General features: G+C 35.3%; 1 protein-coding gene across 1 annotated transcript in view; it reads left to right on the top strand.

Annotated features, from left to right (window-relative positions):
• The first annotated feature begins 1922 nt into the window (after nucleotides 1–1922).
• The window catches only part of Uggt2 (UDP-glucose glycoprotein glucosyltransferase 2), a 175517-nt gene continuing 160667 nt past the window's right edge, over nucleotides 1923–16772 (top strand). The window contains exons 1-4 of the mRNA XM_019208509.2: nucleotides 1923–1980; nucleotides 7360–7442; nucleotides 14292–14422; nucleotides 14858–14970. Coding sequence (XP_019064054.2) covers nucleotides 1937–1980; nucleotides 7360–7442; nucleotides 14292–14422; nucleotides 14858–14970 — 371 coding nt within the window. The 5' untranslated portion in view covers nucleotides 1923–1936. The remainder of the gene's footprint in view (nucleotides 1981–7359; nucleotides 7443–14291; nucleotides 14423–14857; nucleotides 14971–16772) is intronic.

The following is a 16772-nucleotide window of genomic DNA, read 5'->3' as shown; positions in this document are numbered from 1 at the left end:
CTCGCGGCCCGGCTCCTCTGCGGCGCCCCCTGGCGGCTCCTCCCGGCTCCGGGCGTCGTTCTCCTCACCTCTGGCGGTTTACTCCGCGCGGATTTTATTAGCACTGACTTTACAGGAGACAAAAAGAAAAAAACGGGGACCGGTGTGGCGTTTCTTTGGGGGAGTAAGGCAGAGTCTGCTGGAAGCACCTGGGTTCATATTTGGAATCATGCTGTTGCGTCCTAGGCTCACTGCTCACATTTTTTAAATCTTTTCCATTGTAATTAGTTCTATGAGGTCATTAACTCTGCAAGAACGAAATTTGTCCCTTAATAGTCTAGTAAACAGGAGTAGAAACTTTCTGTTAGCCGAGTTGAAGGGTTTTTTTTTTCTTTTTTTTATTGGTACAAGCTTGCGGTACATGCTGATTATATTCCGTGAAGCATAACACAATTTAATTCTTTGTTCAATCCTTTCTTCTCTCCCTACCCCTTCCCTCCACTTCTTGGTCCTGCTCCCTTTTGTGAAAGATGTATCTCGAAATGTCCTATTTATTTTGCTCTTTATATTTTGAGGTTTCTCACCAAAGAGAAACCACGTGATATTTAAGCTTGTGTGTCTGATTTATTTCACTTAACACTGTGGTCTCAAGGTGCATCCATTTTTCAATAAATGGCTCAAGTTTATCGTTCTTTATGGCAGAGTAATACTCTGTTGGGTATAAATGCCATGTTTTCTTTATCCATTCATATGGAATCAGAAGAGACCCAGAATAGTAAAAGCAATCCTGAGCTACAAAGAGAAAAGCGGGAGGCATCACCATCCTAGATTTCAAGTTACATTACAAAGCTACAGTGATTTTTTTTTAAACGGATGATTTTGGCCCAAAAACCTAACTTTAGACTGCTAGTTGCAGTGTCTGAATTTCTACTTGGCTCAAAAGTCTGAGTTGGAATGTCTGTAGGGTGCTCCTTGAGGTCCTTTCCAATCTAACTCGGTTCTGATTTACCAAGTTATTTGTGGTGGATGGAAAGCTAGCGCTCTCAAAGATATGTCCACATTCTAACTCCCAAACCTGTGAATGGATAAGAGGGCTTTGCAATTAAGAATCTTGGTTAATAGTGGGTTATGTGGGTGGACCCCAGAATATCCTTGTAAGAGACTGATGGAAAGACTGAGTGAAGGAGAAGCCATGTGAAGGTGGAGTTAATCATCCTTAAGCTAAGGAACTCATGAAACCATCACAGCTGAAAGAGGCAAGGAAAGAGGTCTCCTTAGAGCTTCAAAAGAAATGCAGTGTTATCAACCCCTTGATTTTTGGATGTCTGCTCTCCCAAAATCATGAGAGAATAAGTTTCTTTTGCTTCAAGCCACTTAGTTTTTGATAATTTGTTACAAAGTATCTAGAAAACCAATACAGTTTTTTGTTTTGTTTTGTTTTTATACCGGGGATCAAACTCAGGACCTTGCTCTTGCCAGACAGGTGCTGCACCATTGAGCTAAATCTCTGTACCTGAAATAAATACAGATTTTGATGTTAAAAAGTGGGATGTTGCTGTAACAGATACCTAAAAATGTAAAGTAGTTTTGGAATTGAACAAAGGATAGAAAACTTTTGAGAAATGTGGTAGAAAAAGTCCATGAGGAGACTGCCAAATGAAAAATTTTGACATTGAGGGTAATCCTATTGACTAACAACAAAGTAAAGCATAATAGAACTACCTGCTGTCACCTTGGAAAATACATAGTGTTGACAGGATATTGATAGAAATATGAACATTGAAGAGAGTTCTAGCAAGGGCTCAAAAGAAAATGAGGTACATGTTATTAGAAAATGGAAGAAAGGTGACCCTTGTTATTACCAGCAGAGTACTGGTTAGGTTGGTGTCTACAGATGGTGAAAAACAGCTTGAAGCAATGAACTCAAGATAGTTCACTGAGAAGATTTCCAAGCAAAATGTTGATGGTGCTACTGGATTTCTCCTTGCTGCTTGTACTACGGTAAGAGAGGAAAAACATAAAAGAGGAATAGTTAAAGGAAAAGGATTCAGCAATTGATAATTTGAAAGTTTCTCATTCATATAATAAAGGATGCTAAAATTAGAAAATTCTGGGAATATGTGCTCTGGACAGAAGACCAAGAGTGTGGGCTTGATAGTCCTTTGCTGCATAGGATAGGCATTTGGTTCATGGATATACTCAGCCATTTCATCTGAAGCCTGTCACAGAGCTGGAAATTCCAGAAGATTTCCAAAAGTGCTTAGGGCAGTGGTATGTTAAGGAAAAACGTGTGAGTGCTTTCTTAGGATGATCATTTTGAAGAATCATTCATACTTTTACCTATGGTTTAAAGTAAAAGTTGAGCACCACAAATCTTTTTTTAATTCATTAATTTTATTGGTACATTTTAGGTATACAGTGTGCTAACACTCATTATTGGGAGATTGTGCCTTTACATAATATATCTTGATTTTTTTCCCCCTGTTCCCCTGCCCTCCATTCAACCCCTCCACCCTTCCTCATTTACAAAGACTTTGTTTCCATTTTTTCTTTTTCTTAAATTTATTCCTTTCTCTTCTTCCCTTTCCCCTACCCCTCCCACTTCCCCTTCCACTTGAACTTTGTATTACTATTTCACATTATCTGTTATATATTTTGATTCTTATTTACACTTTCAGTTTCTCACACCAGAGAAACTATTCCATATTTATGTATGTGTGACCTGTTTATTTCACTTAGGTGTATGGCCTCAATGTACATCCATTTAGCTATAAATGTCTCTAGTTTCTCATTCTTCATGGCTGAGTAGTACTCCATTTTTTTTAAAAAACACATTTTCTTTATCCATTCTGCAGTTGATAGACAATTAGATTGTTTCCAAGTTTTAGCTTCCTTTTTTTGATAAGGTTGGCTAAGGGTTTGTCAATTTTGTTTATTCTTTCGAAGAACCAGCTCTTTGCTTCACTGATTTTTTTGTATCATTCTCTTAGTCTCCATTGCATTGATTTCTGCTCTGATCTTTATACTTTCCTCCCTTCTGTGAGCTTTGGCCTTGTCCTACTCTTCTTTTTCTAGAAGCTTGAGGTTCAGCATTAGGTTGTTTATTTGAGCTTGCTCTGTTTTCCTAATATGAGTATTTTCTGCTATGAATTTCCCTCACAAGACTGCTTTCATTGTGTCCCATTGATTTCCAGTATGTTGTATGGGCATTGTCATTTAATTGTAGAAACTGTCTGATTTCTTCTTTAATTTCCTGTGTGACCCTTGGTTGTTCAGAAGTGTGTTGTTCTATTTCCATGTGTTTATGAAATTCATGTGGTTTCTCTTGATATTGATCTCCAATTTTATCACACTATGGTCTGATAATACATATACAGAGATAACTTCAGTTCCTTTGCAGTTACTTAAATGCATTCTTTGAGCAAGTATGTGGTGTATTTTGGAGAAAGATCCATGTGCAACCAAAAAGAATATGTGTTCTTGATTTGTAGGGTGGAACACTCTGTAAATCTCTGTTAAGTCCATTTGTTCAAGAGTCTGATTGAGTTCTAGTATTTTGTTGTTTATTTTTTGTCTAGTTGATGTATCTATTTGTTACAGTGGGGTATTGAGGTCTCCCAGTACTACTGTATCAGTGCTTGATTTTTTCACATCTGTTAGATAGTTGGGTGCACTAGTATTTGGTGCATATATATTTATGATTGTCAGTTCTTCCTCTTGGATCGTTCCCTTTAAAAGGATATAATGACCTTCTTTGTTTCTCTTAATTAGTGTTGCTTTGAAATCCATTTGATCTGCAAATAGGAAAGGTATTCCTGCCTTTTTTCAGGTTCCTGTCACATGGAGTATTGTTTTTGACCCTTTAACTTTTTTTTTCTCTCATTGAGTTTATTGGTACACTTTAGGTATACAGTACAGTTACATTCATTGGGATCTTGTACCTTTACATGACAGGTCTTGGTTCTCATTTTTTCCCCTTGTCCCTGCCCTCCCTTCAACCCCTCCTCCTCTCCCCATTTACAAACACTTTATTTCTGTTTTTTCATTTTCCCATGTTTTTTCTTTTCCCTTATTACGTTTCCCCTGCCCTTCTCACTTTCCCTATACCTTTAGCCCTTTTCTTCCTGTTTCACATTTTGACCCTTTAACTTTCAGTCTATGAGTTTCTTTTTGAATTAAGTGTGTTCTTGTATGTAGCATATTGTTTGATCTTGTTTCTTGACCCATGCTGCTAGTCTGTTTCTTTTGATTGGTGAATTGAGACCATTAAAATTGATGGTCATAACTGTTAAGTATTGACTTATCCTTGTCATGACCTTTTCATGTTGTTGGATTCTCTCCCTTTGCATTTAATTTCTTGTCTTGACTGATGGATTCATTCAGCGCACTTCCTGAAGTTGTGATCTTCATTATCTTTTCCTGAGAGGTTTTTAAAAATTTTTTGGAATGCTAGCTTGGTATTCATGAAGTTCCTCAGGTACTTTGTCATAAAAGTATCTTTATTTCTCCATTAATTTTGAAAGATAGTTTTGCAGGGTACATCAATCTAGGATGGGGTTATTTTCTTTTAGGGCTTTAAATACTTCATTCTAGGCTCTTCTTGAGTTTGTGTTGAGAAGTTTGCTGTGATTCTGATGGATTTTCCTTTGTATGTGATTTTTTTCTTTTCTCTAACTGCTCGTAGAATTTTGTTCCTCTATTGGGTTTCTGGAATCTTAACTATTATATGCCTAGGCATAGGTTGTTTTTTTTTTTTTTTAATCATATCTAGTTGGAGTCCAATTCTTTTACCTTGCTTGGGAAGTTTTCTGCCATTACTAATGTGAACAAATTTTTTTTTTATGTTGTTTGCACACTCTCCTGTTTCTTCATTGACTCCAATTAGTTTTATGTTTTTATTCTTTGCTTCATCTAGCAGCTTCTGGATTGATTTCTCATGGTCCCTTACCTTTTTTTTTGATACTGGGGATTGAACTCAGGTCCTTGTGCTTGCAAGGCAGGCCATCAAACCGCTGAGCTAAATCCCCGGCCTGGTCCCTTACCATTTTTAAGAAATTTTTCTTTTCTTGGACACTAATTGCAATCCTGTCTTCTATATCTGATATTCTGTCCTCAAATTGGCTCATTCTGCTGTGTAAACTTTCAGTGGAATTTTTAATTCCTGGATATCTGTTTGCATCTGTTTTATGGATTCCATTTGTTTCCTGTACTGGGATTCCATCATGTTCCTCAGCTCCTCTATTTTTTTTTTAATCTTTGTCTGCTCTACAGTTATTAATCATATCTTGCACTATGGACACAATCTCTGTTGTTACCTGAGAAATTATTTCTGATTTCATTTTTTTCCACATCCTCTTTCATTGCTAGTTCAGGGAGTCCAGATGGTTGAATATCAGGTTTTTCCATCTTGTTTCCCTTTGGGGTTGCCTTAGGTGATCTGGAAGTCTGGTTTTGAGTCTTGTTTATGTGTCTTCTCATTTCAACAGATGCTGCCTTCTGTACTTTGTTGAGGTGACTTTTTGCTAGTCCAGTGGGCTTCAATTCTCAGCAAGCCTCAGAGAGGCCTCCTCTCTGCTGCTCACCACTGAACCAATTCTTGGGTTCATTGGCGGCCTTTTGAATCCCTGCACTGTGCACTTATCTGGCTGGGGCCTGCTTATATTTAGGATGGTATCTAGGTTTGCCTCTGGCTGGGTCCTGCACACCTGCATAGCTGTTGTCTGGGAGGCCCTTTGGCTGGGGGCTGTACACCCATGTCACTGGTGTCTGAGCAGGGTTCTGGTTTGGATCTGTGCATACTTACCAATGGTATCTTGGCAATCCTCTGGCTGTGACCTGCACAGCTGTTTTCCAGTTGGCCCTTTGGGTAGGTCCTGCAGGCCCAAGCCGCTGGTGTCTGAACAGACATCTGGCTGGGACCAGTACCCCTTTGCCACTCTGGTTCATGGGCCTTCTGGCTGGGGTCTGCACACACTTACTGATGGAATCTGGGTAGGCCTCTGGCTGTTCTCTGTGGGCCTGTAGAGCTGTTTTCCAGGCGGGCCTTTGGCTGGGGCCTGAGCCCAAGCTGCTGTTGTCTGGGCAGGGCCCTACCTGAGACCTGTGTACCCGTGCCACTCTGGTCCACACAGGCTTCCAAACTTTTTGAGTATCAATATAACACCACAAGTGGAGAATTCCATACCTGACTTTATATGACAGGGTGCTGTCAAAACACAGATACACTAAAAATGTAATATAAAATTACCTTCAGGTCATGTGTAAGAAAAACAAATAAATTTCATGTTTTGATTTGGGTCCCCTTCTCAGAATACCTTGTTCTGTATATATACAGATATTCTAAAATTCAGAAAAATCTGAAATATTTCTGGTCCAAAACATTTCACATGAGGAATATTCAACCTGTATTTGAGTATATCTGTAGCTATTTGATCAAATCAGTGTAGTATTAAGTGTTGCCCCTATTTAATGTTTTGTACCTTTTCATATCCAATTAGTGTTTCCTTTATTTTTCTCAAGCCATTGAGTTTGGTCATCATTAGTAGCAGTAGTGGTTTTGAAGTTTTTGTTTAAATTGCTATCTTTTTTATGTTTATATTAATGAATGAATTTTTCTCATTTCCTTTACCCTCTTTAGTGCCATCTCAAACTCACAAGAATGAGTTATTCTGTGCTTGCTGTACATTCTCAATGCTTTCCATTTTATATTAAGCATTGGTTAAAATTTACCAAGACTAGAGAGAAAGACAAAGTGGGCAATAACAAAGGATGTGTACTATCTGCTTGGTGGCTCTTTCTACTTTACTTGTTCATAGTATTTTATACTTTGGTCTGTACAGAACCAAATAATCTTTATTTTACAATTTCTAAAAGATTTTGGGCATTTTTTCTTTATACTGTTGTGCAAAAAAATGAAAGTTTCTTTAGGCTTTAAGGCAAAGGCCTAGTGTAATACATCCATATCCAATTTTTTTGTTAAGGTCTTTACTGTTTTAAGTAATAAAAAGATTGTGCAAATAAGTAAATGATTTTTCCTTAATATAATGCTCTCTCATCATCCTCACTAAATTATATTTCTCAGTGCTATTTCATATGGAGAACATAAATTATCCATTTTTTAGTGTTTATTATAAAGAAATGCCAAAAATAATTTCATATGCAGTCTTTTTCCTGGCATTTTTATATGCCCATAGTTTAGAATGATACCTGAGGTAAGAATAATCAATTTTCTTGTGTTATAGTGAATGGAAATCAGTAATTTGACATTACTGTTTGTAGAGGTTTTATAATTGTCATAATATATGATTTAGTTCTAAAGTATAGTTTATAGTGTCTAAATCATTTTTTTATTTCGATTAACTGATTACTTTTTTTAAATAGTGAATTTATGGCAGAAGAAAGTAATGAAAAATTTTGGCAGTTTTTGGAGACAGTACGAGAATTAGAGATTTATAAACAAAGAGGTAAGTAAACTGCAAAACTTAACTTACAAAGTTTATATTTATGTGCACACATTGACTTTATTGTCTTTAATGGTAACTAAATTCTGAATAGAGTTAGTAAATCTGAATATTAAATTTAAAAAGGTGTTTAATGGAAACCTCAAGTATCTATTTCCAAAAGCATATGGCCCTAATACCTTATTGTAAGTAAACTCATATAATTAATAATGTTTGGATATTGCATTATCAAAATTGTTGAGTTATGGCTTTCCTTATATGTACATTTATTTAAATTATTCTTAGTTTTGCATCTAGTACTAGTATTTTTTATTAGAATTTATTTTTAAAGCAGTTTTAAACTTACAACAAAAGTGAGCAAAGAATACAGAAATTTCCCATTTACTTCCTACCTTCACATGAATAGCTTCCATTGATGTCAGCATTCCCTACCCTAGTGATACATTTGTTAGAATTGATGAACCTATAATGATACATCATTATTATTATCCAAAGCCTATAGTCAACCTTAAGGTTCACGCTTTATGATACACATTCTATGCAGTATTACATTTTTGTTAGCCAGGGTATATTTGCTCTTAAAGAGACTTTTTTTTTTCTTCATTGAGTTCATTGGTACATTTTAGGTATACAGTACAGTTACATTCATCATTGGGATCTTGTAACTTTACATGACAGGTCTTGGTTCTCATTTTTTCCCCTTGTCCCTGCCCTCCCTTCACCCCCTCCTCCCCTCCCCATTTACAAACATTTTATTTCCATTTTTTCATTTTCTCCTATTTTTTTCTTTCCCTTATTACCTTTCCCCTCTTAAAGAGATTTTTAATACTTGCCCTCAAAAAGTCTGATCTCCAATATGTTTTCATTTCACTCTAAGCAGAATTAGTAATTCCTGTCTTATGTATGTTTTGGAATATAAATTTGTGCTTACAAATGTATATCTTCATCCAAATTAGCAAGTATTAATGTATTTATTAGGGAGGTTAAAAGATTAAAGAGCCTGTTGTCCCAGCACCCAGGAGGCTAAGGCAAGATTGCCATGAGTTTGAGGCCAGCCTGTGCTACATAGCAAGAACTATATAAATAGAAATTTTTTGAAAGATTAAAGATATACCTGGGGATTTAGCTCAGTAGTTCCACCGCCTGCCTTGCAAGCGTAAGAACCAGAGTTCAATCTCCAATACCAAAAAAAAAAAAAAAAAAAAAGGTTAAAGATATAAAAAAATGAACTTTCGAAGTAGAGGCTAAAGGCATAATTATTCTTAATGACTGGTTATTTTCTTATTACTACAGAGAATTGATGTCATGAACATGGACTAACTTAAGGAATAGCTTTAGTGATTAGACACAGAAAACTCTTCCCTGGGTGATTAAATAGTGCATGATTTTATTCCTGAGTGTAAATGTAAACAAACAGTTTCAAATTAAGTGGTCATTTACTAGAGCATCTTTGCTCAAGCAACCTTGAAGTTAAGCAGTTTTATGATTTAATGAATTTTTAAGAGAAGAGTTCAGAGGTGCCTTTAATGATATTTTTAAAAATTCTTTTCTGAAAATCTTCATTATTTAATAATTGTTTTAGCATAAGAGATGCTGGGCCCTGCTTGCTGGTAATACTAAGATGAATAAATGTTCTATGTTCTTAGGACTCTATATGATGGAGACAGCAACACAATGAAGTATACTATTAGGTGATGAGAGCTTTAATAGGAATGTGCACAGCATGAATACATAAGATAGTCACCTAGTCCGTATTTCAGAGACAGCAGGACAGCATTTGCAGAGATGAATGCTGGAGTTGAGTTGAATAATAGGATTTAGCCAGGTGGTAGGGAAGGAAAGTACCAAGAAATAGAAGTGAACCATGTGGAGGAATTTTGACCAGTTAGTAAGTCATCTTGCAAATCATTAAGAAAATGTCATTTGTTATTTTTTATTTGCATAATAATTTTAGTTGTAGCATTCAGTTAAAAATAGGATAAATTAATGTGTCAGGTTTTCATCATGGTTTTAGTTATCTTGTGTAGTTTTGTATAGTGAGTTGGAAATGCCAACTGAGATTTATCTGACTCCAGAAATTCTCTGATTATTTTTACTTCTCCATATGCTCAGGATATGAGAGTGTAATTCTCAAAGCCCTTGAACATTTTAATTGTTTATATACAAATAAAGTTGATGGTTATGTTAGTACAAAAGATTTTCAGAAAATATTATGGCTTTATAATTTATTTACTTGTACCCATGAACTGGATTTGGGTTTGGCAGATGATTGTAGTTTAGATGTGTCACATTTGAAATGCTTGTGGAATATCCAGGTGGAGATATCCATTAAGCTGCCATGAGTGAGAAATTTAGGTAAAAATTCTAGGACAAAAGGGGCTTGTCAATTTGAAGAGGGTAATTGAAGTTACAGGGAAGAGGCACAGGATGCAAATAAAATAGGACCTAAGAGCAGAATTTGGAAAAACACCAATGTTTAAGGGATAGTGTGGGAAGAACACATAACAGAGACTAAGAAAAGTACCTGTAGAAGTAGGTAAAAACCCAGAAAGTGTCATGTCATGAAGTGGGAGAATATTAAATGGTAAGTTATCAATGTTATCAAGTAGTGTAAACAGATAGAGAGATATAAATATCAAACATTTTGTGCCTTTAACTTAAGAAAAATAACTATGACTTTTGTGAGCATCATTTCACTGGTATGATAGGTTAAGGTATGAATAGAGGTTGAGAAAGTTAGAGATCAGTGTTGTTAAATCTTTCAAAACATTTTGCCATGACAGGAGTAAGCTGATTCAGTAGCTAACTGTGAAGGCTGCAGCTTTTTTTTTTTATATTAGAGTGATTTGTATATATTAGGTGCCAGTTGACAACAATTGAATAAAAGATGATGTTAAAGATAAAAGAAGAAAAAATCAAAAAGGCAAAATTTCATCAGGTTAGTGAGCATAAATATAGTCATTTAAAACATAAGCTAAGGGCCAGGGATTTAGTTCAATGGTTCCGCTGTCTTCCTCCCAAGCACAAGGTCCTGGGTTTGATCCCCAGTACAAAAAAAATAAATACATAAGTAACAAAACAGCTAAAATAGCCCAAGTCATCTCTATTTAATAATAGAGATAATTTTTCTGGTTATACATAAATTACAGACGTTCACTTTCTAAAGCTCCTGAATTCTTTATCTATCACCACATTAGGGAGAACCTTGACAAATTCCATGTCTGTTTGTAGATACTACCCACATTCATTTCTGTTGACTTTTTTTTGTCCATGGATAACCAATCCCTTTTGACTGGTATAGTCACATTTTGTTACGTTATTTCGTTAGTTACGTTATTTTCTTGCTGACCTTATAGCTATTATGTCTTTTTAAGGGCATATCTCTGATCTATTATGTAATGTTTAGTATTAAAGGTGAATCTTACTTGCATTATTTTTTGATTCTTGGAGGAAAACTTACCATAACTCCCAAGTTCTCAGTCTCTGATGATTAAACTGATGGTTTGTTTAAGAGTAACAAGAGTTTGCATATTCTTATGCATAATCTGTTGATATTGTCTATAATATTATTGCCTATAATGTGGAGGTCTGTGCATTTATTAAATATTCAAGAAATTTATTGAATACCTTTTTTGTGTGCCAGGAATGGAAATATCCAACTCTGCAAAAGATTATTTCTTTCAGCTTATGGCTTCAATTGTTTACAGAATTATGCAATTATACAAATAATTTATAATTCTATAGTTTTGAGAACTGATCTAGAGATGGTATGGAGTCCTATCAGAGCATTTAACGTGTTAGATTTGATAGGCCAGGGGAATATCTTTCTAAAACAAATGATATTAAAGCCAAAGCTTGATGAACAGGGGTTGGCCAAACTTGCATCTGACCTTCCTTTCTGTATTTCAAACCAAAGAAATAACATGTCTGAAAGTCCTGAGTCCTTGGCCTCCTCTTTTAGTTTCTTGGTCTCTTGCTGTAACAGTGAAATGGCTGGTGACCCTTTCTTCCCCTTGCCACTGTGTGATATGATTCACAGTATTCTTTTTTAGTTTTTATCTTTGTAATTCTTAAGTATACATGAGTTTCTCTATGTATTTTTTTGGCTTTAGTTGACTTTTCTCTTGGCTGATAAATATGAGAAATCACTGAGTTTATTTTAATTTCTGCTTAATTTTCCCTGTTTTGCATTTTTGTTAGTGACATATTTTTCTACATCATCAGAGCATACATTTACAACTTTCTGTCATTCTCAACCCCTTAATTTACTCATCTCCTGTTACCATCAGGCTTTATAATGTAGATTCTCCAGTTATTTCTTAGATATATTAAATTTACTCTTCTTGATGCCTCATGTATAATGGCCCTTGAGTTCTCCAAATACACGTTTATGTATACACTTCATAATTTGTACTTTATAGGATTTTAAATTTTATAGTCCCACATTCTTCCTAGAGGATATTGTGATGTTGACATTTCATATATTGTTTCATGTTTCATGTGTAGTTATGTTACTCTTTTTAATTATGCAGTTTTCTTGGGTTATAGTTTTCTTCATTCATTCTGTACCATTTCCTTAGTTTTCTGCTATACAGTCTACAAGTATACCTACTGTAAATCTCCTTTGTATCTATCCTTTACTCCCAACATTTTTCCCTTTCCTTTTTTATTTTCATTTTCCTCACTTTCACCTTCTGTATTCTTTATTTCTCCTCTCTGTTTTCCATGGTGTCTATTTACTTATACCTAATTTAGTCAATATTTTCTAGGGTTTTTTTTTTAGACTTTCTAGTTCTTACAGTCTTTCAGTATTGCTTCCATATCCTGTTTTTTTTTTTTAATTTTTGTCGTTTTATTTCTGAGCTTTTTGTCAAAAATGGAAAGAGTGGAGAGATTTTTACCCTATATTAGCCATGATCTAGTGCAGTAAACCCTCATCTTTGGAAAGCTATAGGTTGGCATGATTGACTGTAGGAGCAATTTTGTCATAAGGTGCCACCAAGCCAGTTGGGGAAATACCTGAACTTACTTTCCAGTTCTTGGCCTGTTTATTCCCCTTCACTTTCTCTTCATTAACATACAACCAAAGGGATTGACTATACAGTTGTGGTAGTATTCTATTTGTGCTCAAGAATATCTCTCCAATCCTAATAATTGAACCGTTGGAGCCAGTATTTTATTCTTCAGAAACCCTGTGTCAGCATTCCATTTTTGTTGTAAATGTTAAGTACTCTAAAGAGTCTTAAGATTTTTCCCTGCTTGGAAGGCTAAAAGATTATTTTAATGGATGCAGGCAGAGACCTAGGATCCCTGGATCAAAGACAGAAGAATTATTTACAGTAAAAGCAATAATGTCCACATATTTACATTGGTTTCCTGAGTCTCAGGTCTCACAGAGCAACTGTGCCCTGAGTGGATTGTCATAGAGAGGAACCTGAAGGTCAAGGGCCGAAAAGTTTTGGAACAAGTAACAAACATTATTGCATTCAGCAAGCAGTCCAGTATCCTGTGCCCCCAGAATGTCTCCTTCCAATTAGATCACCCTTTTTTTCTCTCTAAGAAGGAGAATATCTGGTGGTACAGTCTTGTTTCAGCCTGACCCTTTAGTCGTTTGTCTTCACATCTACGAACCATAACCCTAGGAACTGCATAGCATCTACCCCAACTGTTTTTTGTAAAGGAAGATTCTAACAGTTATTAAACAAATGCCAAGATACAAGAGTAAAGACATTACCGGAAAATATCCAGGGTCCAAGCTATGGGTGCTCATACCAGACAAACTCTAGCTCTGCCCTGTTATTACCTTACTATCTCTGGCTGAACCTAGAATGGAACTGCAGTTTCCTAACACAGTGGCAGCAATGCAGATAATGATTGCACCTGGGGCAGTTAGAAGAAAAGGGCCCAGCTGTAGAGGAAAAAAAATTAAAATAAACAAGTTTGGCCCATAGAATCAGGAAGTAATCTATTGTTACATGAAGCTCAGTGCAAAGGCCTTGGGTTCAATCCCCAGCAGAAGAAAAGAAGAAAGGAAGAGAAAGGAAAGGAAAGGAAAAGAAATGAAAGGAGAGGGGAGGGGAGGGGAGGGGAGAGGAGGGGGAAGAAGAGGGAAGGGGAGGGGAAGGTCACAGATTGAAAAGTTTGTTCCCTTTTTATCCCCATCAGTGTTACCAACTCTAGTCTTCCATTCTTTTCTGCCTTTGCCTCTTTCAAGGGTTCTCTATCCCTGGAGGTGTTGGAGTGTTATAAAATTGAATTCTAGGATCCATCCTTCTCCTTTGTGTCCTTAGGCTCTTTGGAGATGGTTTTAGAGGAGGGAAGCAGAAGCTCAGATTAGTTTATTTCAGTTCCAGACAAGATGACACATACTCCTAAAGGGCTGGTTAACATTTTTGTCTCCTAAAATATCATGAACACAGTAAATACGCTTAGCTATCTGTGCCAAATCACAATAGAATTTCTTCATACATGTACTATAAAATGTATTAACTATATTCTTTAAGGTGTTTTGCTATTCATAATTTCTTTTCTTAAATTGTGTATTGGACTTATCCTTGTATTATAACCCCACAGTGTTGGGATGGATTGTTCTGAAATGCAGGCATGTTCCAAATATGTGTTAATGGCAAGATTTCCTTCATCTGATCTTGTGTAGATTGCTCAGTGATCACTGAAAGATCTAAAATAGTGTTATTAATAGTTTTTTATTTTTCCATTTTTCTCTAGAGTCACCCATTACCAAACTTAAAATACAACTGCGTCACAGTGATTAAGTTAGCTTTCTAGTAAGGGATGTTTCAATGTATCAGATATAAAATATTAACGTCCTTTTCTTTTTTATGGTTCTTACAGAATCAGCTTATTCTTACTACAATTTAATTCTGAAGAAAGCTGGACAGTTTTTAGATGATTTACACATCAATTTTTTAAAGTTTGCTTTCTCTATAAGGGCATACTCTCCAACTATTCAGATGTTTCAACAGGTATGTGAAAATACAAAGAAGCATGTTACTCATGTACATAGAGCTATTTAATGTGACCATCTATAGTTCAAAATGACCTGCAAACTTACTGTTTTAGTTCCATAGTTTATTGAATGCGGCATCACTTTTGTCATTGATTATTAGTGAATATGTAAGTATTTTATAGTTACTTGGGATGAGGGCACATCACTGAAATAAACTATAATTAAAATTCTAATAGAATAATTTTAATAACTTTGAAGCATGTATTTCCTAGGATAAAATTTATTTTGTTAAAATATTTCTTAGATTCTACCTGTATGTAATTTTTAAAATTTAAATAGAACAATAATTTAAGAGTAGTGAATGACTTATTTGAATCAAAGTAATGTGAGTTTTAATAAATATATTGTAATTATTAACTACAGTAGCTAACAATCATCTTTGAAATCTTAGATTGCTGCTGATGAGCCGCCACCAGATGGTTGTAATGCATTTGTGGTTATCCATGAAAAGCATACCTGTAAAATTAATGAGATTAAAAAGCTACTGAAGAAGGTGACTTCAAGGTAAATTAATAATAGCCAGTAGGGAAAGAAGTAGCTTGGAAAGAAGAGAGATTGGAAAAAGCCAAAATTTTAATATTCTAGGACATTATCAGTTCAATAATTTGTATTTGCATTGAAAAATTTAATATAGCCAAGGATATTTTTGATTAGGTTTTGACTTGTGAATTTTAATTGTACCAAAATAACATGTAAAAGATATGTATGTTTTATGCAAATTATTTTTGAAGTAAACATACAAAATTGTGCCTTTATTTGGACAACTGTATATCTCTAAATATAAGGTGAATATATGGAGAACAACAAACTAAAAATATATATAGGTTGAGTTGGCTTTTTAAGTAATGTAATACTCAGATTTTTTAATTTTTTATATATATCTGATTTAAAAATGGTTAAAATTGGGCATGGTGGCATGAACCTGTAATCCCAGCACTGGGAAGGCTGAGGCAGGAGGATTGTTGTGAGTTTGCGGCCAGTCTGGACTGCATAGTGAGTTCAAGACCAACCTGAACTACAAAGCCAGACCTTGTCTCCAAAAAAAAAAAAAAAAGAAAATTAATTAATTTTTAAATGGTTAAGAAGTAAATTATTAATACATTAGTGATTTTTTTACAAAGTAATAGCTTCTAGAGTGCATTTTATTGCCTAATCATATATATTTTAAAAAGTAAGTTATTTCTTTAATCTTTTTTTTTTCAGCTTTAATTGAGTTTATTGGTACATTTTAGGGATACAGTACAGTTACATTCATTGTTGGGATCTTGTACCTCTACATGACAATTCTTGATTCTCATTTTTTCCCCTTACCTCTGCCCTCCCTTCACCCCCTCCTCCCCTCCCCATCTACAAACACTTTATTTTCATCTTTTCATTATCTCACATTTTTTTCTTTTCCCTTTTTACTCTTCCACAACCCATCCCACCTTCCCTACACTTTTAGCTCCTTAGTTCCCATTTCTAAATGTCAGTAATCTTATTAGAATCTTATGCATTGTTGCAGATTATTTACACCAGGGAAACTATTCGGTATTTACACATGTGTGACTTATTTATTTCACTTAGGAGTATATCTTCAATATGTATCCATTTTCCTATGAATGAATCTATTTTCTCGTTCTTTATGGCTAATATTCCATTTTATAGAAAAACTACAACTTCTTTATCCAGTTTCCAACTGATGGGCAAATAGGCTGTTTCCAAGATTTAGCTATTACAAACTGTGCCGCTATAAACATGGGTGCACATACTTCTCTGTGATATGATTCTTTTAGTTCTCTTGGAAAGATACCCAGCAGAGGGATGGCTGGGTCAAATGGAACCTCCAGTCCAAGCTCTTTGAGGTATCTCCATATTGACTTCCATAGTGGTTGCACTAGTGTGCACTCCCACCAACAATGGAGAAGGGTTCCTTTCTCCCCACAAGCCCGCCAACATTTGTTATTGTGTGATTTCTTGATAGCAGCCATTCTTTGTGGGGTGAGGTAGAATCTCAGTGTTGTTTTCATCTGCATCTCTCGAATGACCAGTGCTGTGGAACATTTTTTCAAATATTTTCTTGCTGCTTTTAATTCTTTGTCTGAGAAATGTCTGATCATTTCGGATGCCCATTTTTGAACTGGGTCTTTATATTTGGGTGGACTGATTGTTTTGAGATCTTTATATATCCTTGATAATAGTCCTTTGTCTGAGGAACAGCTGGTAAAAATTTTTTCCCACATTGTAGATTGTCTCTTAGTTCTGCTGATGGTTTCTTTTGAAGTACAGAAGCTTTTTAGTAAGATGAGATCCCAGTTGTTGATTCT

This window comes from Fukomys damarensis, unplaced genomic scaffold (assembly GCF_012274545.1).
Source record: "Fukomys damarensis isolate Sample0158 unplaced genomic scaffold, DMR_v1.0_HiC HiC_scaffold_6, whole genome shotgun sequence".
NCBI lineage: Eukaryota > Metazoa > Chordata > Mammalia > Rodentia > Bathyergidae > Fukomys > Fukomys damarensis.
The sequence above is the reverse complement of the archived record's forward strand: the minus strand, read 5'-3'. Positions and strand labels throughout refer to the sequence as shown.